This window comes from Megascapheus bottae, chromosome 8 (genome assembly GCF_031878675.1).
Source record: "Megascapheus bottae isolate mThoBot1 chromosome 8, mThoBot2.hap1, whole genome shotgun sequence".
Classification (NCBI taxonomy): Eukaryota; Metazoa; Chordata; class Mammalia; order Rodentia; family Geomyidae; genus Megascapheus; species Megascapheus bottae.
Window position 1 is genome coordinate 64,709,884 of NC_143516.1, and position 23,604 is coordinate 64,733,487.

Below are 23,604 nucleotides of genomic sequence, written 5' to 3' on the forward strand. Positions count from 1 at the left end.
AGATGAGGCAATATCCCTTCCAGGATGAAGAGTATCTGTATCTGATCATGAGAAAATGGTTGTTCTCAGTGGCTTAATAGCTGCCACATGTGTATAGCCAAGTTGTGTTACCCTGAAACCTGGGACAAAGGAATCAATGAGCATAGGCTGATGCTCAAGAAAATCCTGGTGCTCTGACTGAAAGCCCTGCCTTTTTTTTTCTTTTTTTGGCCAGTCCTGGAGACTGAACTCAGGGCCTGAGCACTGTCCTTGGACTTTCTCAAGAGCTCTACTACTCGAGCCATAGCACCATGTCTGGCTTTTTTTTTTTTTTTTCTATGCATGTGGTACCGAGGAGTAAAACCCAGGTCTTCATGCATGCTAGGCAAGCCCTCTACCACTAGGCCAAATTCCTAGCCTCTCAATGCCCTGCCTTTCTATCCTGGGAGTTTTACATCTTTTGCCAGGACCCACAAGACAACAACAGAATGACTTATTAGCTTGAAAGTAGCAAAACTGCATCTCAAACCTAACAGTGCATATTTAAAAAATCATGCATCCATCCTCATCATGAATTTTAGAAACTACAGGTTTGATAAGACTCAACAATTCCCCCCCCGAAAAAAAATCCTGAAAGAAACAACAACCCAATTAATAAATGGGCTAAAGACTTAAAGACTTCTTAGAAGAAAAAGTAAGAATGACCAATAGACACAAGAAGAAATGTTCGAAATCTCTGGCCATAAAAGAAATGCAAATCAAAACAACATTGAGATTCTACCTCACTCCAGTTAGAATCATTATTATCGAGAAAACTAACAATAATAGATGCTGGCAGGAATGTGGCCAAAATGGAATGCTACTATACTGTTGGTGGGAATGTAAATTTATTCAATTATTCTGGAAAGCAGTATAAAGCTTCCTCAAAAGACTAAACACAGAGCTTCCCTATGACCCAGCAATTCCACTCCTAGGCATTTATCCAAATGACCACAGACCATGCCACATTAAATCTACTTGCACAACCATATTTGTTGCAGCACTGTTTACCACAGCCAAGATAGGGAATCAACCCATATGACATTCATAAGGACACGAAAAGACTGGGGGAAAAATGAAGCGAAGTAAACTAAATTCAAAGGAACACAGGTTGCATGATTTCCCTCATCTTTAAAAATTAGAATGTGCCTATAAATCTACAAGTAAACACAATGAATAGTAAAAACCCAACAAGTACACTTGGACAGGATAGCTTAAATAGGATTTAAACATTCACACAATGAGACCAAAGGAGGATAGTCTTAAGAGAGGATCATAAAGGGGGGGCCAGGAGTTTGGCCTAATGGTAATGTGATTGCCTAGCATGCACAACGCTCTGGGTTTGATTCCTCGGTACCGCATACACTGAAAAAAAGCCAGAAGTGATGCTGTGGCTCAAGTGGTAGAGCGCTGGCCTTGAGGAAAGACCAAAGATGGTACTCAGGCCCTGAGTTCAAGCCCTAGGACTGGAAAAAAAAAAAAAGAGGATCATAAAGGCTCAACAGTTACGTGCATATGTGATCATATAAAATGATACTTAACGAAATGAGCTCCAAGAAATGGAAACTTTCAAGACTTTTATTTTATGTTTTGTGTCTTTTTTTCCTTTTTTGTTTTGCTCTTTTGTTGCTGTTTTTGATTTCTGTACTTTTGTATGTAAGTTTATCTGTTTGAGGGAGGGAAAGGGCAAGCATAGAAATGGTGAAACAAAATGTAAACAAATGCAGCAGTGATACTCAGAGATACTGTGGTGAAAATGAAATATACAACTTGTGAAGGAGGCTGTTATGAAGGAAAAAAACTGGGAGAAAAAGAGGTGACACTGTTCAAAAAGAAATGTACTCATAACTAGACTTGTGTAACTCTGTATATCACTTTACAATAAAAATAAAATACTCTTCTTACCTAACAAAACTTTTCTTACAATAAAATAACTTTTTCTTACAATAAAAATATGTATCTTATCAATGCTTATTTTTATAGAAAACTTAGTTTCACATAAAATTAAGACTCAAAATATGTTAAACACCCTTAAGAACTAAAAAATGAAATGTAAAAAAAAAAGTATTTCTCTCTACACTGAAAATATTACATCTCTTCTGGTATTGCACACCTGTAATCCTAGCTACTCAGGAGGCTGAGATCTGAGGATCCTTGTTCAAAGACAGCCTGGGAAGAAAAGTTCATTACATTCTGATGACCAGTTAACCACTAAGATGCCAGAAATGGATCTGTGGCTCAAGCGGTAGAGTATTAGCTTTGTCCTTAGTTCAAACCCCAGGCCTGAGATACACATATACATATACATATACACACACACACACACAGTATACACACTAAATCTTCATTTCCCAAGAAAGTCTCAGAGAACAGAAAGTGTGTTCTGTGGGACTATATTTAAGAAGTGATAGCCTTCTCAGAGAAAAAGGTTTACTATACAATATACATGTCCAGAACAAAAAGAAATATTATAAAAAGTATAAAAATAGATAAAAAGTTATACAGCATTTTAATTTCGGAGGTGCTTCTTTTTCTTCTCTTTTCCCTTTACCTCAAAGGTTATGAAGACTTTGGAAGCAGCATATAATGTTGCACTTTTTATTTTCTGTTGTACAGTTAGTGAATTTAAGGGTCCAGATGATGGATGCTCTTCCATTTGTCCTTCCCATTCTTTTGTTTGTTCTTCTCTGATAAGTAAAGGTTTTCCTAGGGTCTGGCCAACGAGACGACAGACTTCTTGAGCTTTGCGCCATGCATTCTCAACAGCAACCAGACAGGCTTGCCGTCTTGGGAGGAAAGCAGAGGTCATTAGCATGGCAGTCAGTGAACTGACTCAAGAATAAGGGACTTAGTTACTGAGCTGCTGCACTTACCGCAGGTTCTCCGCAGCACCTGGAGTGTGATAGAATTGTGGTGGTCCAATCACAACAGAGCTGTCCAGCTTTTCAACAAGGAGATTACAAATATTTTGCATTTTTTCAAATTCAGTAAATGTAACACAGACCTGTAAGTGAAAGGACCTTGGTATTATTTTTACGTGTGATGGACCGTTGTGAAATTCCTCTAAAGTAAAGCTGGACGGTCTTAACAATGCCACAATGATAATTATTATCCTGCATGTGGTGGAAATAACTGCACTGTTCTGTTGACTACTGTTTCGGATTCTTATCCGAAAGGGATATTCGGGTCATTTGTCCTTGCAGACGCAATCCTCTTGGAAGGCTACAGAGGATGACTTCTAAAGTACACTTTCCACACCTGGATTCTAGACATGTGCTGCTTCAGATCTACTACTTCTCATCTCTTTGTTACTTACATTTGGCCAGAAAGAGGCTTACTGCTACAGACTCCTTCCTGAATGTCAAACCCACACCCCACCAAATGTGCACCCGGACAAAGCCTCCTGCTATCAACTAAAGGCCTTCAAAAAATAGCTTATCCTCACACTCTGTGCTCAGACAGGAGGGGATGGCAGCAGAATACAAATGATGTCACTTGGGCTCACTCTCTGAAAAGTAACTCAAGACAAAAGGTTGAGTAGTAGCTTATAACTATGGTCACCCATAGTGGACAGCTCATGGCTGTCCACCTTCCACCTGGACAGGAACCTGCAGCTGTCTTTCGTTGCCCTCTACTCTGCCTCGACCTTCATTGCTCATGTTTTAGACAAGTTTGTTTCACTGGTCTCTAGATTATGAAACTACAAGAAAGAGAGGAGGCAGACAATGCATCAGCACAGGATGACTCTGGGTACCCTATGGGAGCGTAAGGTGACATATGTTGTAGTGAAGACTTAGTGTGTGCTTATATTTCAGACAATCCAGCCAGGAAAGTGGAGCTGCTGTAAACTTGGGGAATCTCCTGTTCCTGGTTCTCTGGATCACATGGTGAGGGACAATAGTGTTTTCTGATGGTTCTGTTTATAATCCATTTGTGGACTATTAATCTGTTTCTGCATTTACCTTTCGGCACCAAAGTGTTCCCTGTATGCTGATCCTTAGACATCCAATCCCTCCAGTCTCAAAGGATGTACCCCTTCTACAGGGCAACCCTGGATCTCCCATGACTTGCAACCTAAGCTCTTCCAGCTGTCCCCATGAATAGAGAACAACAACTTGAAACTCCAGACACTAGGCTTATGCCTGACACTAGAGGGAAGGAACCAAAGATGGATCTCAATGAATCTCTATAACTTTTCAGTCTTGAGTCCTTAAGTGGGAAATGACAAGTAGCAGTTAGCCAGGGGTAACAGGGAATGCAAAAAACAAAACAAAACAAAAAAACCCCCTAAACCAGAGATGAAACACTGTGGTTGAATTTTCCAACAGAAAGGGGACCAGCTAATTTTGCCCACTAATGTTAAGGAGCTTCACAAGATGTGATTTTCACTGCCTCACCTACTTAAGCACTAATAGGACTTACTGTTGAGCCAGTGAATAGGAACTGTTTCTAGAACAATAGATATTGATTAGATAATAATATATTCCTTTCTTAATAAACGTTCCTATCACTCCAAAAATATTTAGAAATTGTTTTGCTATTGAAGTTCATATTTTTGCTTGACAAATTTTAAATGTAAATTTTGACATCTCATATGGATGTGATATTTAAAAATTCCTTTTTTAAACATTTTAAAATTTACTCTTTTTTTCCATTGGAGTACTTCCCCTTAATCTTTGTTATTTGGCTCAAGCTTAAGCCTAATAACCGTTTTCTCTCCTTTTTAAAAAAAAAATACTTTATGCCGTTAGATTCCTGGCTGGTAGTAACTGCATCATTTTTCTTTATTACCACTGAAGTATGTTTCATCTTCCAACACTTCTTTTTAAATCTATAGGCAGAAGCAAATCGATTTTGTTTTATCCCTTTGAATATTCAGCTATAGTCCTCCTAATGCTATAGTGCAGAGGCAGCTGTCTTTCATCATAAAGATTTCTGTGTGTGCACATGAACCCACAGGCTGGTCCCGGGTCTTGAAATCAGGACCTCTGGACACTATCCCTGAGCATTTTTTGCTCAAGGCTAATGATCTACCTCTTGAACCACAGCTCCACTTCTTGCTTTTATTGTGGTTAAATGGAGATAAGTCTCATGGACTTTCCTGCCAGGGCTGTACTTGAACCAGGATTCTCAGATCTCAGCCCCCTGAGTAACAGGAAAGAGTCACTAGCTCCTGGCACATGGAGACTTTTTGAAGACTTATTTCCCACCTAATTTCAATACTTATAACTGACAAAGCAAATAAATAAGAGAGAAAAGATTCCATTCACCACCTTAAATTACAAAAGACTAGGATATTCTAAAACATGCAATTTTCTCTTTTGTGAACTAGTCTCTACTTCCAATGAATCTATCATCTTTCAGCCTCATTTCTGCAAGAACATCTTCTGTTCTCATTTCACCAATTCTTCATTTCTTCAACATATAACTGCAGTTTACAAAGCTACTAGGGATCTCCTCACTGTTTCTCATGTTTCCAGGAACTTCACGCTGCCAGCACTCATTCCTGTCTACTCCTACTTTCTAGATCCCAGTTCCTTTGCTACTAGGGCAGTTTTCATGGAAGTCCTTTCTCCAGTCTTTTATCCATTTTAGTACAGTTTGTAGTTTCTCTTCCTGGACTTTATCCCTAGCCATACAGTATTTAGATTTTTACACTTCTTGTGAACATCTTTTACTATAAGTTTATGTATTTTAGCTTGTTAAGATGGAAAACTTCTAACACTCACAAAAGTAGAATTAATAGGAAAGGAACCCACAGGCATAGGGAAAGGAGTTTGGCCTAGTGGTAGAATGCTTGCACAAAGACCTGGGTATAATTCCTTGGTACCACATACATAGAAAAAAAAAGCCAGAAATGGTGCTATGGCTCAGTGGTAGAGCTCTAGCCTTGAGAAAGCCCACAGTGCCCAGGCCCTGAGCTCAAGACAAAGGGCTGGCAAAAAAAAAAAAAAAAAAACCAAACCCACAGGCACCTATTATCTAGCTTCAAAAACGACACTTTTTTACTTTACCTAACCACATGTATTCTACATCTTGAGTATACATTTCTATTACTTTTGATAAATACTATGATGCTCTGTAACCACAATAACAACATCTGGACCTGTCCCATCCTGCCTCCAAATTTCCTCTCAGGATTCTGCCGTCTCTGTAGTCATCAGTTCCACCCCAACTCCCAAGCTCTGGCAGCCACTGGTCGCCTGGTATGGCTTGCCTCTTCCAGAAGGCTGCATAAATGGAAGCCCACAATATGTTCTTTTGAGACTTCATTTGACATAATGTATATGCAATTCACTCATGCTTTTGCATATCTGTTTGTTTTGTTCTCGGTAGTAATCTGTTATATGGATATAACCACAGTGTGTTTGCAAACCATTTCAAGTTGCTTCCAGCTTTTCACTATTATGAATAAACATGTCTTTCCAAAGTAGTTCAAGATCCTTTGCATTTCCAAATATATACTGTATTACAAAGTTTGTCAATTTCTATTATAAAAGCCAGCTGGATTTTGACTAGGAATGAATCAAAACCACACTGAGATTCCATCTCACTCCCTTGGAATGGCATAAGCACGGTGGGGGGGGGGGGTGCTGCACATATCTTCCTATCCAAAGGCCAGCCTACTGTACTACTGTATCTTGGATCTTACTAACCTGGTCTCCGCTGACTACTAGCACTGAGTTACTGAGCTAAAGGCAATCTTGTCTTTGGTGGTGTGATATAATGAGAGCCTTATAAAATATAATCAGATCTTAGCCATCAATTTATATTTATAATTTTAGATATCAGAAGGCTGAGAACTGAGGATTGAGGTTCTCCAGGCAGAAGAGTCCAGAAGGCTTTTCATTTTCAATTAATCATCAAAAAGCAGGAAGTGATGCTGTGGTTCTAATAGTAGAGTGATATTGTTGAGCAAAATAGATCAGGGACAATGCTTAGACCCTGAGTTCAAGCCCCAAGTTCACTACCAGCCCCACAATATATAACATATATTCTTTTTTTCTATTTTTATTACTTTATTGTTATTATAAAGGTGATGTACAGAGAGACTAGAATTACATGAGTCAGATGATATTTTTCCTTTCCTACAGTGTTTCTGTGCCCTCACTCTCTCCCAGGCCCTTCCTCCCTCCCATCTCCACCCTCATGTTGTATAGTTCACTTTCATCAGTGTCCCATGAACTCTACTGCTGCACTTATTTCCCCTTTTCCCTTAGAGTTCCGTACCCTCTCTCACACTGGCCTGAGAATATACATATTAAAAGACAGATCACCAAAAAATGATTTGATCTTATTTCCGTATGTGGGAGTTCATTTTTTCTCTTCTATTTGTGTATATATTTGTTTTTACATAAAGAGGCATCTAGGCATTGCTTTTTTTATGTTTGACTCCTAGGATCCTTTTGATCTCACTGTATCTAGAATCCTGTATAATTTAGCGTATCCCAGTGTATTCTAGATCTAATTTCCACATATCCGAGAGAACATGTGCCATTTGTCTCTCTGAGCTTGGCTTACCCCATATAACATGATTTGTTCTAGTTTCATCCATTTCCTTGTAAAAGATTTAATTTCATCCTTTCAAATAGCTGTATAAAACCCCACTGTGTGTAAGTACCATCTATTGGTTTATTATGGAGAAGCTGAGCTGTTTCTATAACTTGGCTATCATGAAATATGGCAACGAACATGGAGGTACAGGTGTCTTTACCATATCCTGGCTGAGGATGTTCAAGGTAGATGTCCAGGAGTGGTATGGCTGGGTCATAGGGAAGGTCTATGCTTCGTGTGAGGAACCTCCAGAATGCTGCCAGAGTGGTTGTGTTTGTTTTCATCCCCACCAACAGTGAAATAGGGTTTCTATTTCCCCCCATCCCCACCAACATTTGTTGCTCAAAATTCAACAATGTTGGCCAATCAAACTGGGTTGAGGTGGAGCCTCAGAGTTGTTTTGATTTGCACTTCCTTTGTGGACAGGGACAATGAGCATTTCTTCTTCATGTGTTTCTTTGCCTTTCTTACCTCTTCTTCTGAGAAGTCTCTCTAGTTCACTTGCCCACTTGTATTGGTTCATTAGGTTTGGGAGGGGTTGGTTTTTCAAGTTTCTTGTATATTTTGGATATTAGGACTTTGATGTATTGCTGGTAAATATCTTCTCCTAGCTTGTTGGCTCTTTTTCTAGTTTAGTATAACTATGTCTTTTGCTGTGCTGAAACTTTTTATTTTGATGTAGTTCCATTTGTTAAATCTCTCACCTACCTGCTGTAACCTTCGGACTCTTTTCAAGAAGTTTTTACCTATACCTATGAGTTTTAATGTTTTTTTCCTACACTTTTGAAGTAATTTCAGTTTCAGGTTTGAGATATAATTATGTGTGTGTATATATATATATATTTGTATATACACACATAGTTAAGAAATTAGAATACAAAACAAACTAGAAAGAAAAGGAGTACAGGCTGCTCAAGTGATCAGTTCTTTTAGCCTTGTCTCAAAACAAACAGCTCAAATGTACTTTCTCTATCTGAAAGTCCAGCCTATAAAACAACTCTGTGGTCATAAAACTTTCTACTTTGGGGAAGTCTGGCTGTACAATCCAGGATGTATTTCGCTATCCTGTTTATTTCCTGGTGTGCCCTCATAATAAGCCTCTTAACTAGGATAGCCCTTCCCTATCTATGCTCATTAAAACCTGAGGTCCTGAGTAACAAGTACTGATTGGTAAAAGACTACTTACCTTAACCTCTCCAATTTGGAATGCTAATCTTTGTCCTGTTTTGAATGGTATTTTGCAGTCCCTATCACTACCAAATAACTTTTTGCCAAATGGATCCTTAAATAGTTTTATTTTTCTTGAAATCACAAAATTGTTATAGGAATCACTGGGGCAATAAACAGAACTGTTGAACTTACTATCGCAAGTGAAAAGATAGGAGAGTTCTAATTTTCATTCTTATTGTGTGCATGCCCTCTAAAAAGCCTAGGTCCAACTTATCTAAACCTAGTGTTAAAATTAGAAAAAAAATGTAATTAGAAAAAAGGTAGTATCTGTTTACTGATGGCTCGAGGTGAGTTACCTCTACCGATGTCGAATTTCCTGACTAAACAAATCTCACTTTTGCTTCCCAGGATAGAGTAATGGTCTAAATACATACACAAAATGGTGGCAGTCAAAGCAGTTTTGGAACCTAACACAATTTGAACAGACTTGGATTTCAAAAAGCCCTAACTAGCAGATCTTTAAAGGTAAAAGGACAAGGGGTTATGCAATCAAAATGGTACCATTTTTCAAATGCAATGAAAATACTTTTCTACTTTTTAATTTCAGTGGGTTTTCATTTTTAATTATATTTACCCTAACATAGGAAAACTGCATAGTGGAACAAAAGAATGTTAAGAGATAAGCTTATGGCTTTGTTTATATAATATTGCATTTCACTGTGACATCTTCAAATACTCACTCCCAATCACTGTTATCTTCTTTTTCTTCTTCTTTTTTTTATTTGGCAGTAGTGAAATTTGAACTTAGGGCTCTGTGCTTCTCTTTCCTAAACACCTGTTTTTACTAATGAGTTCCTACTTTGAGCTAGGGTCTCACTTCCTGGATGGTGCATGCCTGGTCAAACTTCACTTATGTTAGGCTTTCCATTAACTAGAATAACAGGAGCCCACTACTATGTCCCACCTTCTGTTAAGAAGGGGTCTTAAGTACTTTCTGCCTGAAGCTCATCTCTACCCTCCACCCCCAAATCACAGCCTCCAATCTGCTAGAATTACAGGCAATTACAAGGCCACTTTCCATTTACTTGTTACCTAAGAGAAACTTGTCTCCTGTAGTGTTTTGTGCTCATTAGGTCGTAATAGTGTTATAATTCTATTCAAGTGGTATTTAATTGCTCTTTCCCTGCTGCTACCTTTATTCCATATAAACAATTCCTCTGAAATAAAGCTCATTAATTTATCTGAAAAGACCACCCGAGGACCTTCAAGTAAAGCAGATGAACATTCAAGTGATTTTGAGCAAAATAATCTTCTATCACTCTCAGGAGAAGCATTTCTCTGATACATTTCAACTCTAGATGAAAACAAAACAGCAAGTTGTCCCCAGAGTGAAACTACTTCCAGGAATTTGTTCATATCATACCTCTGCTTCCATGTGATATGCATTTTCCACTCTTCTAAAATCCTTTGTGACAGTTATATTTTCTGCCTGCAACAGAAAGTACAAGAATGAGTATTATGATGTTTGGCTACCGAATACAATTACTGTAAAACACACTAAGGTTATACAATAAACCTACCTTTTCCCTGGATTTAGATAGTTCTGACCAAGCACAGCCAACATTAAAAAAAAAAAAAAAAGCTTAAAAATCAAAAGTTCTAAGAAAAAGGTTCAATTCTTTGTATACACTACTGCAAACCAGTTAAGGCTTTCAGTCCGTCCAGTGTTGTCACCTGTGTTTAAGTCACTTAAACATGGGGCCTGGTGTTTCTAGCCCGCCCCCCTCCCCAAACAACAGGCAGGCGGCCTGAGCCCCCCCTCCCTGTCCACCCCTCCCACCCCCGTGCCCCTCACCTGCACCCCCTAGCCTCCCCAGCAGCCCTGGGCCCCTCGCCTGCAGCCCCGAGTCCCGCCCCGAGCCTCCCCCCCCCCCCGGCCCGCCCCGCGCCCCTCACCTGCAGTCCCTGCCGCCGCAGGCTCTGCGTGACGTAGTCCAGGCGGCGCCCCACGCTCTTCTTGGCCTCGGCCGCGGCCTCTTTGGTGCTGCGCATGCGCACCGTCACCTGCGCCCGGTTGGGGCCGGCCGACACCTCGGCGGTGCCGCTGACGTGCACCTCCCGGGTCACGGCTTGGGCCTGCGTGGAGGCCGGCCGCCGGACGTCGGGCAGCACTTCTCCCCCGGAGACTTCATCGTGCTCCCGGTCAGCCCAGGGAACCAGCTGCACGAACACCCGAGACGGAGGAGCCTGCGGTAGGGACATAGCTAAGGCAGCCAAGTTTCCATAACAACTGCAGGCCGACGGTGGCCAAGGAGGCCCAAGAGTGCCGTGAGGGAACTGAACTGGGCGTGCTAGGCGTGAAGGATGCCGGGATGGGAGGGAGTGGCGGCCTTGGAGGGCTGGGCGCGGCGGCCGCCGCCGGGGCGGGATGTCGTGGAGGAGGAGCCCCGGGTTTTGGTGCGGGCCTTGAGCCCCAGAAGGAGGGAGCTTTGCACGTGGAGGACGTGGTCGCCTCTTCTCTGTGAGGTCAGCCGGCTTGGTTTTTACCACGTTTCTGTGGTGGCCTCCCAAAATCCTAGCAGGCCTCCCCAGGGAACCTCCCTCCTGGCCTCCCCGCCCTGCTCCCGCGCTGCCCAGCCCTGCAGCCTTCCTGCAGGTCTGTCTGACTTGAGGTGTTTGAGCTTTGCACAGGATCCAGCTTATAATGTCCCCTTGAGGAGATCCCAGAGCAGAAGAAAACAAAGCAGCAAACCAACTGTCAGAAGGGGATGAAGCCATGTATTCCAAATACTGAGGGAACAACAATTAAGATAAAAGTAGATATTCAGCTGTTCCTCAAGAATGAGACCAGACTAAGGATGTCTTTGTGTGTGGGAAGACGGTAGGGACTTTTCCATCCTCAAATTCTTACCGTAGGCCTTTGTAATACTAGTCATCTAAAAAGAACGCATATCAGAGGAAATAATGACAGTTTTAGAAATGCTAAGGTACATTCACATTTATTGAATATGACTCCAAGTTTATGTGTGAGTGATTAAATAAAAAGTAAGACTAAGCTGAGGACTGGGGGCTCACACCTATAATTCTAGCCATCCAGGATGCCAAAGTCTGGTGATTGTGGTTCAAGCCAGCGGGTTCGGGAAGTCCATGAGACTTCTACCTCCAAAAGGCCAGCTTTGGCCGGAATGATAATGCCTGCCTTGAGTAAAAATGCTCATGGACAGAACCTGTACCCTGCATATAAGCCCCGGAAAGATAGAGATCGAGTCATAGACAGACATACAGAGACAGAGGTGTTCTTAATCTTAAATAATGCAGGCAGATCAATAAATTAAGGCTAGACATAAGCAGATTGAACACGATATGAAGCAGATACGTACTGGATCTTTCAAATTTTTCACCAGGAACTTGAAGACAGAGGGTTAAGTGATGAGTGAATGACTAGAAAAATGGAAAAAGATAAATATTGGTTAATACTGTCTACAGTGAGTTTTTATTTTTTAAAGAAAAAAACGGTTTATGGAAGGACATAAGATTCTATCTCCCGCCCACCCCAAATACCCTAGACTCTCTCAATAGTTCTTCTTGCCTTTTTTCATTATTTCCTGTTTGTTTCTTGCTTTCTTATGATTTGCAGACATTTACCATCTAGTCCTTTTTAGGAAACAAGTAGGGTAGGATAGTCGATATAGGGCCTACCTGTGTACCACAGAGACTTTCTCCTTTACCCAGGTACATAGACTGTCTCATGATTCTCTCTTCACCTTGAAAGCTGTGACATCATCCAGAAAACCTACTCCAAATTCCTTACAGAATGGAGATAGACACATGTCAGCCTCTCTTGTCTCCTGGTTAGCCTGGGCTGCTCTCTGTTTTGCTTCTGGATGGGGTATGTGGACACTAGCTTGATGGACCTTTTAGACATTTCTATGCTTCGGGTAAGCTTTTGGCTTACATATTTTCTCACTTTGTTCATTATTTCTCCATCATTTAACACCCCTGATTGTTAGTTATCTGATTTATTGTTCTTGGATTTCATCTTGTAACTTCAACATTTTAATAGCTTATGCAAGGCACTGAATGCCTCATTTAATTAGCGAAGCAGTAACATTTATAAACCTACTGTAGTAACAGAAACAATCATTAGTTATATTATAGCAGATTAACACTGTATCCAGAGAATAAGATTATGTCTGACAGTTGTTTCCAAATATAACTTTTTGATATTCACTCTTTTTGAAAACATTGAATTAGACTTAGCCTTTCCCATGGATGGTTTAACCTCCGAAACTTAAATTTTAAGTTCTAGTACGTTCCCAAGTAAACAGGACAACTCAGGTACATAAAATACAAGTACAAGAATTAAATCTTATTTAATTTCTTGAGTTTGTAGCAAATAAATAATTAAGCCTATTCTGCAACAACCTGTGAAATTATCAAAAAATAGAAGAGGACTTATTTACAGAAATTGTTTATGTGCTCACAAATACTATAGTAGATGTTTTTGAAAATGTAACTAATTCTCTTAAGTATTATGAGAGGAAATGGAAGAATCAAATAGGACATAGACAAGCCAATGCAAAATACTTTAGTGAAATATAGAAGATTAAAGACCATAAGCAAAGTTGATTATGAAGCTGGAAGCTAGCGAGCAGCTCATATTTGCAATTATTGCTACTTGGAAAAATAAGATATGAGGATCAAGGTTCCACATCAACCTGCACAAAATTCGATAAGACTCATCTCCACTTGACCACCAAAAAGGCCAAAAATAAAGTTGAGGCTTAAATGGTAAGGGACCAGCCTTGAGCAAAAATGCTAAGAATAGTGCCCAGGCCCTGAGTTTAAACCTCAATATTAGTGCACCACAAATACACACACACAGAGTTGATAATATAAAAGAGCAAATGCTATAGGAAAGCAAACAATGTAGAAGTTTGAAAATACATAGTCTTGTTTTGCAGAGGAGGAAACTAAAATTTAGGAAGTTTTTGAAGTCCTGTGTCCCAGGTTCCGGATGAAAGCAGTCTGCTTTTGCAGTCTTGTCATGTCATTTGCCAGCGTTTGCACTACTTATAAGATTCCTGTGTTTGCTGCTGGCAAAGCTGTTTCTTGAAGCAATGAACACTGCTTCATGTTTGGCCTCCTGTGATGCTGTTGGTGTTTTGCTTACTTGTCTCTAGTTACTTATTTTCTGTTTGTTTCACTAGGTTTGCAGTTTCTTCTTCTAAATTTGTGGCTACATCTAGGGTTTGGTTTTCATTTTTATAGACACATTTTCCTTATTTGCAAAATGGAAGTGTTGGAGTAGAATCAACAAATAATACAACATAATGGATGCTAAAAATCTTAACTAAAATAATCTCAGCATTATCCAAAACAGATACTTCACTAAGGGTAATTCACAGATTAGAATTAGACATAGAATAAGTGTTCACAACAAAAGACCTCAAATAGCCAAAGCAATTCTATGCAAAATAAATTAATTAATTAAAGAATGCTGATGGTATCAATCCCAGGCCTCAAGCTCTACTACAGAACTATAGTTAAAAAAAAAAAAAAACAGCTTGAAGTTGGCACAAAAATGGACCTGAAGGTTAATAGGACAGCCAGAAGACTCAGAAATAAAACCATATACATTCAATGATCTGATATTTGATAAAGGAGCCAAAGAATATCATGGGAAAGAATGATTGTCTTTTGAATAATTGGTGTTGTGAAAACTAGGCATCAATACGCAGAAAACTAAGAGTGGATCCATTTGTCACCATGCACAATATCAAATCTACGTGGATCAATAACCTCAGCATTTGACCTGAAATTTTGAAATTACTGCAAGAGGGAGTTGGAGAAACACTAGAACTTCTAGGTATAGGAAAAAACTTCTTTTTTTTTTTTTTTTTTTTGCCAGTCCTGGGCTTGAGCTTGGGGCTTGAGCACCGAGCTCAAGTGGTAGGCTAGAACTCTACCACTTGAGCCTCAGCACCACTTCCGGCTTTTTGCTATGTATGTGGGGTACCGAGGAATTGAACCCGGGTCTTCGTGCCTGCTAGGCAAGCACTCTACCGCTAGGCCAAACTCCCGGCCCAGGAAAAAACTTCTTGAAGAGTCACGGGGGTATCAGCAGATGGGAGAGAGTCTTGACCAATGGGATTATATTAAACTAAAAAATTTCTGCACAGAAATGGATGTAGTTAATAAAGTAGAAACGCAGCCTGGGAGAACGTATTTACCAGTAATATCTCCAGAATATAGCAGGAGCTCAAGAAACTAACCCCTCTTAAAGCTAATGAACCAATCACTAAATGGGCACGGGCACTAAGGAGAGACTTCTGAGAAGAAGAATGGCAACATATGAGGAAATGGTCATCATCCCTGGCCTTAAAGGAAAATGCAAATCAAAATAACTGAGATACCATCTCTCCCCAGTTAGATTGGCCAACATTGTGAATTCAAACCACAACAAATGCTGGCAGGGATGGGTGGAAAGGAGCCCTAGTGCACTGTTGGAATATAAACTAGTACAACCATTCTGGACAGCAGTCTAAACATAGATCTTCCCTGTGAACCAGCCACACCACTCCTGGACATTACACAGAACATCACAAGCTGGGGTACCATAAAGACCTTTGCATATCCATGTTCATTGCTGTACTACCACAGTATGGTAATAGCACAGATTCCCCACAGTAGATGAGTGGATCCAAAAATGTGGTACCATCACACAACAGAAGGTTACACAGCCATCAGAAAGAACAATATGAGCATTATTCACCATAGCAAAGATATGGAACCAACCTAGATGTCTCTCAGTTGATGAGTGGATCAACAAGTTGTGGTATTTGTACACAATGGAATTCTATGCTGCTGTCAGAAAAAACGACATCAACCCATTTGTTAGGAAATGGAAAGACTTAAGAAAAAATCATATTAAGTGAAGTAAGCCAGACTCAAAGGAACTTAGGCTCAATGGTTTCCCTCATTTGTCATAACCAGTAGAAACCTTGGGCTCTACTAGCAGAGATCTGCAATAGAGCAAAACCTTGATACATAAGGCCATATAGTATGAAGCTAATTGAAAGGACCTCCAGGATATTGAAACAAAAGCCATATAACGAATGATTGTTGTCCTTAATGTACTATGTTATCTCTCATCTCCTTTGCTGTCCCTTGGGTATCTCATATTGTTACAGTACCTCACTTTGTTATCTGATATATTGAATTTATTTGTATTTGATTATTTGAAATTTGCTAGGGAAGGGAGGAAAACCAAGACGGCGGTGGGGGGGGGGACAGTGGGGGGAAGGTAAAGGGTACCAAGACATGTGAAAGGGTATCAATGTATGTGAATTAATGCACCTTCTATATGGCAAATATCATGTAACCCTTTTATTAATTACAATAAAAATACCAAAAAAAAGAAAGAACAATATGTCATTTGCAGGAAAATGGATTGACCTAGAACAAATGTTAAGTGAGGTAAGCCATGCTCAGATGAACAGCTCCTGTTTCATAGTAAAGTAAACAGGTGTCCAGGCATTCACACACATACCAAAGGAGGATATTCTTAAGAACAAGAAAGGGGCAGCTGATCATAAATATTATATTTAATGAAACTTATTTATATATAATTTATATTTATTGAAATGAATTCTGGGAAATAGAAATAATGTTTTGCTATTTTCTTTTTGTCTTGTCTCTATGTCTTTGGGGGTGCAAGGAGGGAACAGAGAAATGGAGGGACAAATAGTGAACAAATGCAGTAATGGCACTCACTGGACACTGTGTTGGAAATGAACTATACATTTTATGGGTGAGAATGGGAGGGAAAATCTGGGAGAGAGCAAGGGAAGGGGTGTCATTGTACAAAAAGAAATGCCCTCTTTACCTGACCCATGCAACTGTAACCCCTCTGTACATCATCTTTATAATAACAATAAAAGTATTTTTAAAAATGTGTTCACATGTCATTAGGTATTTCAAACTAGAACCGCAATGAGGTACCACTGCACAGATATTACAGCAACCATAATTCAGAATACCCATGATGCCAAATGCTCGTGAAGACACTAACAGCTGGGTGATTGCTTATCAAATTCATCTATTCTTCCATAGTGATCCAGCAATGGTATTCCTGTGTAAACCCTGAGAATGAACCCTAATGCAAATTATGGATTGTAGATGAAAAAAAAAGCCAATATAAATTCACTGGTTATTGACAGTGTTATGTAATGTATCAATTGTTGGGGCATTCATACTTTTTGCTCAGTTTTATTATGAACAAACTAATAACAAAGTCAGTACATTAGAATATTTTAAAATATTTTAAAATTTATTTAATAACTTTTTTGTCAATAACTATAAATTACTTAAAGGTTATTTAATTAAAAAAAAACCTTCCAGGTGTTGGTGGCTCATGCCTGTAATCTTAGTTATTCAGAGCCAACCTGGGATAGGAAAATCCATGAGACTCTTATTTCCAGTAAACTACTCAGAGAAAGCTGGAAGTGGAGCTGTGGTTCCAGTGGTAGAGCACTAGACTTGAGTAAAAGAGTTCAGAGACAGTACCCAGCCCCAGAGTTCAAACCCTAGGACTGGCACACAAAAAATACATTTAAAACTTCAGTAAACAACAAAGGCATTCAGACTAAAATGGTCTGGTCTGAATGTGTGTGTGCACACATGTGCATGCTCATATACCAATACCAGGATTTCAGTTTCATACTGTCCCTCAGCTTGCTTGCACACAGCTGGTGCTGTCACCATTTGAGCCATGCCTGCAGTTTGGCATTTTGCTGGTTAATTGGAGATCAAGTCTCAGATTTTTCTGCCTTTTAATTTTCTCATTTCTGTTATTCATTTATTAATACAATGTTCTGGGGACTTAAATATTTGTATAGAGCTGTGGTCTATAATAATAAAGATTAAATTTTTGGTAGTTTACACGGATCATGCTAGCAGTGTAGTTGTGAATGGCAGGAGAGGACATTTTGATCTCCTGTCATCCACCATTCATTTGTCTAAGTCCATCCAATAAGGTATGTTTAGCACATGGTAACAATTCCTGAGCACTGCAAGTTTTCCAAGAATGGTATTGACTGACAGGGCCTGTACAACTGCAATTGGATGTGTTTTCATTTTCTTTCTTCTTTTTTTTTTCTGATCAGTCTTAGAGACTGAACTCAGGGCCTGAGCACTGTCCTTGAACTTCTTTTGCTTAAGGTTAGCACTGTACCCCTTGAGCCACAGCATCACTCCCAGCTTTTGATTTTTATGTGGTACTGAGGAATAGAACCCAGGGCATCATGCATGCTAGGCAAGCACTCTACCACTAAGCCACATTCCCAGTGTTTTTCTAGATCCTTGAGTAGAGAATTTAATATTTCTGAGACTCAGTTTGACCACCTATATATTAGCATTAATATTTGCCAGTGCAGAATGATAATGCTCACCACTTGCATCTTCTCTGGGCACAACCAATCTACTCACCGAGCCTACAATATAGATAGATGGATAACTTCATTGCTGGCAATAGACTACAGGTGTAAAAGTAGTATACTAATTCCTGGCTTGACCCACAAAAACTTCTATGTGCTCTTTTGTTTTTCTGAGGTATTTCTCATATAGATTTTTTTGGTCCTGTTAACTTGATCAGCACCCTAAACTCTTGTTTAGCTTTTTTTGTCCTAAGTTGGTGCTTTATCACCCAAACCACACCTCTCCATTTGCCTTTTTTCCATATATTTTTTTTATTGTAATTAATAGAAGGGTTACATTATATTTATCAGATAAAAGGTGCATTACTTCACAAACATTGATACCCTTTCATGTCTTGGTCCCAATTTCCTTCCCCCCACCCCCACCCCTCATCTTGTTTTCCCCTCTCCCTATCTGATTTCAAATAACCAAATACGCATTTATCCAATATATCAGATAACAAAGTGGAATACTGTAATAATATGAGATAACCAAGGGACAGCAAAAGAGATGAGAGATAACATAGTACATTAAGGACAACAATCATTATATGGCTTTTGTTTTTATATCCTAGAGGTCCTTTCATTTAGCGTCATACTGTATGGCCTTATGTATCTAGGTTTTGCTCTATTGTAAATCTCTGGTAGGAGAGCCCAAGGTTTCTACTGATTATGACAAATGAGGGAAACCATTGAGCCTATGTTCCTTTGAGTCTGGCTTACTTCACTTAATATGATTTTTTCTAAGTCATTCCATTTCCTTACAAATGGGGCAATGTCGTTCTTTCTGACAGCAACATAGAATTCCATTGTGTATAAATACCACATCTTATTGATCCACTCATCAACTGAGGGGCATCTGGGTTGGTTCCATATCTTTGCTATGGTAAATAGTGCTGCAATGAACATCATTGTGCTAGTTGCTTTAGTATGTCCTTGTTTCTGGACGATTGGGTAAATGCCAAGTAGTGGAATTGGTGGGTCATAGGGGAGCTCTATGTTTAGTCTTTTGAGGAACTGCCATACTGCTTTCTATAGTGGCTGAAGGAATTTACACTCCCACCAAAGTGTAGCAGTGATCCCTTCTGGCCACATCCCGCCAGCATCTGTTGTTATTAGATTTCTTGATCATGGCCATTCTAACTGGAGTGAGGTGGAATCTTAGAGTTGTTTTGCTTTGCATTTCTTTTATGACCAGAGATGTTGAGCATTTCTTCATGTGTCTATAGGCCATTTTTGTTTCTTCTTCAGAGAAGACTCTAAGTCTTTGGCCATCTTTTAATGGGATGGGTGTTTCTTTGGAGATTAGTTTTGGAGTGATTCAATTTTTTGAGCTATTGATATATTTTAGATATGACTGCCTGTTTTTGAGTTAGAGATAAAAGTTTCTCAGATTTGTCTGCCCCAGCTGGCTTTGAACTGGGATCTGCGGATCTCAGCCCCTTGAGTAGCTAGGGTTACAGGAGTGTATCACTAGTACCTGGCAGAGGGTTCTTATTGAGAGCTATCAGTGAGGACATTGAATTATGTGCTTCATAGTCATAAATTTATAATAGTATAACCATTATGGAAGGCCTAACATTCTGAATACATATTCCAACAAAGCCATGGGATTCAAAGGCTAATTAAGCAACAAAGAATTTTGTTTTGATAATACTATTCACTCCCCTAGGCTCAGAAAAGTCTGAATTATGTTTGGTTAAAAAAAATTATTTTGGGGCCGGGAGTTTGGTCTAGTGGTAGAGTGCTTGCCTAGCATGCATGAAGACCCAGTTTCAATTCCTTGGTACCACATACATAGAAAAAAGCCGGAAGTGGTGCTGAGGCTCAAGTGGTAGAGCTCTAGCCTTGAGAAAGTCCAAGGACAGTGTTTAGGCCGCTCTGAGCTCAAGCCCAGAACTAGGAAAAAAAAAAAGTTATTTTTTCAGCTGGACGTCAGTGGCTCACACCTGTAACCTCTAGCTACTCAGAAGGATAGGATCTGAGGATCATGCTTCAGAGCCAGCCCCAGTACTAAAATCGTGAGACTCTTATCTCCAATTAACCACCAGGAAACTAGAAGTGTTGCTGTGGCTTAAAGTGGTAGAGCACTAGCTTTGAGCTGAAGAGCTCAAAGATAGCACTGAGGCCCAGAGGTCAAGCCCCATGACTGACAAAAACCATTATTTTGTCTAAAGAAGCTCTAATTACTGCTGCTCAATTAATTTGCAAAAGAAACATAATTCTTCTGCATAAAATATAGACTGTGTATTATAGTGCAAATGTATCTTTATTTCAGCAAAAACTCAGGACCTAAGCACTTTATGGCATACAAAATGCGAAATGGAGTTTAGTTCCAAGACATTGGGTTTACAATGTAAACAATGCTTGAATAGTCCAGTTACTTGAGGGGTGATGGGCAGTCATGCCCAAAGAGAAATGAGATGTTGCAAAGTTGAAAAGAAATGGGTTATTCAAGATGTTATATTGTGAAAGGAAAATAGCATATTTGATAGTCAAAGAACCAAAAGAGAATTTAACACATTGTGCTGGGAAAATCAGAGATCCATTTGATGCTTAGAAAAGATGAAGTTTTAAGAAAAATAAATGAATTACTGTATTTTCCTCTTTTATCGAAGAATGGGGTTTGAATATATTAGGTAAATGGGGGGAAATTCAATGGAAAGTAACATTTAAATCAGAAGATATAGAAAACTACAGCAAAATAAATGTAAATTGTTAAGTGACAATGGAGAAAAATGGGTCACATTTCACTTGACTACATGTTAGAACATGCAAATTGCTTCTCTTTATGAGGCTAATCTATCTTGTAATTCATTCAAAGAGAGAAAATTTTCATAGATACATGTATAAAACTTCCCTCATCTCTCAAACCATTGAAAAGCTGAAAGATGATTTCTCTATCTTTTCAACATATCTGTTCTGGTAGTCTTGTAGGTATGATGGTATTTGGTTCCATTTCTGAAAAGAATAATCTATTTTTTTCTCCCCATCAGAAGCAAAGCCATCTGGTCAATGACCTATTTAATATATACCTATTTAATATATACCTATTTAATATATACCTAATACAGTATATAAATAACAAAACTACTCACTAGGTAACCCAGTATGCATTTTTGATTATTTATATTTAGAAGATAAAAGTTGCACTTCTAAAATTTGACATTCTATAATTATCATACTAATCATTATAATAGGACCAAGATGAATATCTAGTCTTTAACATTTTTATGAGTATAATTTTTAAATTTGCTCTATGTCAGAATTCTTTTAAATTTGTTTTAATACCTATCTCTCATTTCTGTCTCTGTGATGGTTTACATTTTCTGAGATTTAAGTATAAGATTAAAATTCTGTATGTTTTATGCGTATAGTATGATATTTTAATGCATAATAAATTGCAGCATGATATACATATATCATAAAATAATTACCACAATCAAGTTAACTAGTACATTCAACACCTCACATAGTTACTCTGTGTATGTGATTCTTGATATATAATAACAATCTACTCTCAACAAACTTCAAGAGCAGGGTACAGTAGTAACTACAGGTGTCATGCTGTACCATGTAGAAAAGCACAATTGTGCAATTATATGGTTTGAGGCCAAGAATTTATCTTCTAGCAGTTAAAGTTTTGTACCTTTTGACCAACACCTTTTTATTTCCCTCACTCCCAAGGCCCTAGAAACCTCTTATATGCTTTGTTTTTAGCAAATTTAAGTTTTTTGAAGCTTTCAAATATAAGTGAAACATATAGTATTTGTCTAGTAGTGTTTGCTTATTCCACTTAGTAAGTCTTCATTTCATTTATGTGTGTGAGTGTGTGGGCTCTTAAACTTAGGCCTTATGCTGTGATTGGCTTTCTTGCTGACAGCTAGCTTCCTTCTTTGTAAAAGGCTGAATAATATTCCTCCCTCTCTTTGTTTGTACATGTGTCAAGGAACACTTAGTTGTTTGTACATCTTAGCTGTTGTGTGTGACAGCAATGACCAGAGCGGGGCAAAGATCTCCAAGATCCAAATCTCATTGCCGTTGGAGAAGTATTTCTAAAGATGATTCCTGAGTTAGATGGTAGCATCCATTCTGTGTTCTGTTCTGTACACCATCCGTATGCAGCTTTCCCTTCCTCATTTTATTTTTTATGAGTATTTTCATAATTAGATAGGGATGTTAAACATGTACCAGCTGGCTATTTTTATGTCTTTTTAAAAAAAGTGTCAGTGTAGGTCCCATGCCCATTTTTAAGTTGCAAAGTTTAAGCTTTTGCTACTTAATGCCTTGCATATTTTGGATTTAACTCCTTGTTAGATACATGATTCATTAGTATTTTCTCCCAATCTGTAGTTTACCTTTTCATTCTGTTGTTTCCTTCACTATGCAATGGCCCTATACTTGTTTATGCTTTTGTTGTCTGAGGTATTTTTTTTTCCAGGCTGGGCTTGAGCACTGCCCTTGGGCTTTCTCAAGGCTAGAGCCCTACTACTTGAACCACAGCACCATTTTCAGCTTTTTTCTATATATGTGGATCGAGGAATTGAACCTGGGTTGTCTTGCATGCTAGGCAAGCACTCTTACCAGTAGGCCAAACTCCTGGCCCAGCCTGAGGTATTTTTGTTATTGTTAATTATAGTAACTGATGGATAAGATTGCCTGAGTTAGATGAATTCATAAAACCTTAAAAATTAACCCATGTAAGGTAACTTCAGCATACATTACTAAAAATGTAAATTTGGTTCTCTTTTCATATATTTTTATTGCAATTAATAGAAGGGTTACTTTATATTCGCCAGATAAAAGGTGCATTACTTCACAAACATTGATACCCTTTCTCATATCTTAGTCCCCATTTCCCTCCCCCCCACCCCCTCCCCTCATCTTGTTTTTCCCCCTTCCCTATCCAGTTTCAAATAACCAAATACGCATTTATCCAATATATCAGATAACAAAGTGGAATACTGTAACAATATGAGATAACCAAGGGACAGCAAAAGAGATGAGAGATAACATAGTACATTAAGGACAACAATCACTCATTATATGGCTTTTGTTTTTATATCCTAGAGGTCCTTTCATTTAGTGTCATACTGTATGACTTTAGGTATCTAGGTTTTGCTCTATTGCAAATCTCTGCTAGAAGAGCCCAAGGTTTCTACTGATTATGACAAATGAGGGAAACCATTGAGCCTAGGTTCCTTTGAGTCTGGCTTACTTCACTTAATATGATTTTTTCTAAGTCTTTCCATTTCCTAACAAATGGGGCAATGTCGTTCTTTCTGACAGCAACATAGAATTCCATTGTGTATAAATACCATATCTTGTTGATCCACTCATCAACTGAGGGACATCTGGGTTGGTTCCATATCTTTGCTATGGTAAA

At 38.9% G+C, this 23,604-nt stretch overlaps 1 protein-coding gene across 1 annotated transcript; it reads right to left on the bottom strand.

Annotated features, from left to right (window-relative positions):
• Positions 1–1,228: 1,228 nt before the first annotated feature.
• Positions 1,229–11,208, bottom strand: Irak1bp1 (interleukin 1 receptor associated kinase 1 binding protein 1). The gene is made up of 4 exons (XM_090338537.1): positions 10,699–11,208; positions 10,166–10,231; positions 2,892–3,022; positions 1,229–2,804 (listed from the first exon to the last, which is right to left on the bottom strand). Exons 1-4 carry the CDS (start codon positions 11,002–11,004, stop codon positions 2,528–2,530), a joined length of 780 nt encoding a protein of 259 aa, XP_090194663.1. The 5' UTR covers positions 11,005–11,208; the 3' UTR covers positions 1,229–2,527.
• Positions 11,209–23,604: the final 12,396 nt, after the last annotated feature.

What these genes read in the sequence shown, in the direction of transcription:
- Irak1bp1 (XM_090338537.1), bottom strand. Translation starts at nt 11,004, where the DNA reads ATGTCCCTACCGCAGGCTCCTCCGTCTCGGGTGTTCGTGCAGCTGGTT. An exon ending in TGCGGCGGCAGGGACTGCAG is followed by an intron (nt 10,232 to 10,698) that starts GTGAGGGGCGCG and finishes TTTCTGTTGCAG; the next exon opens with GCAGAAAATATAACTGTCAC. An exon ending in GGTGCTGCGGAGAACCTGCG is followed by an intron (nt 2,805 to 2,891) that starts GTAAGTGCAGCA and finishes TTTCCTCCCAAG; the next exon opens with ACGGCAAGCCTGTCTGGTTG.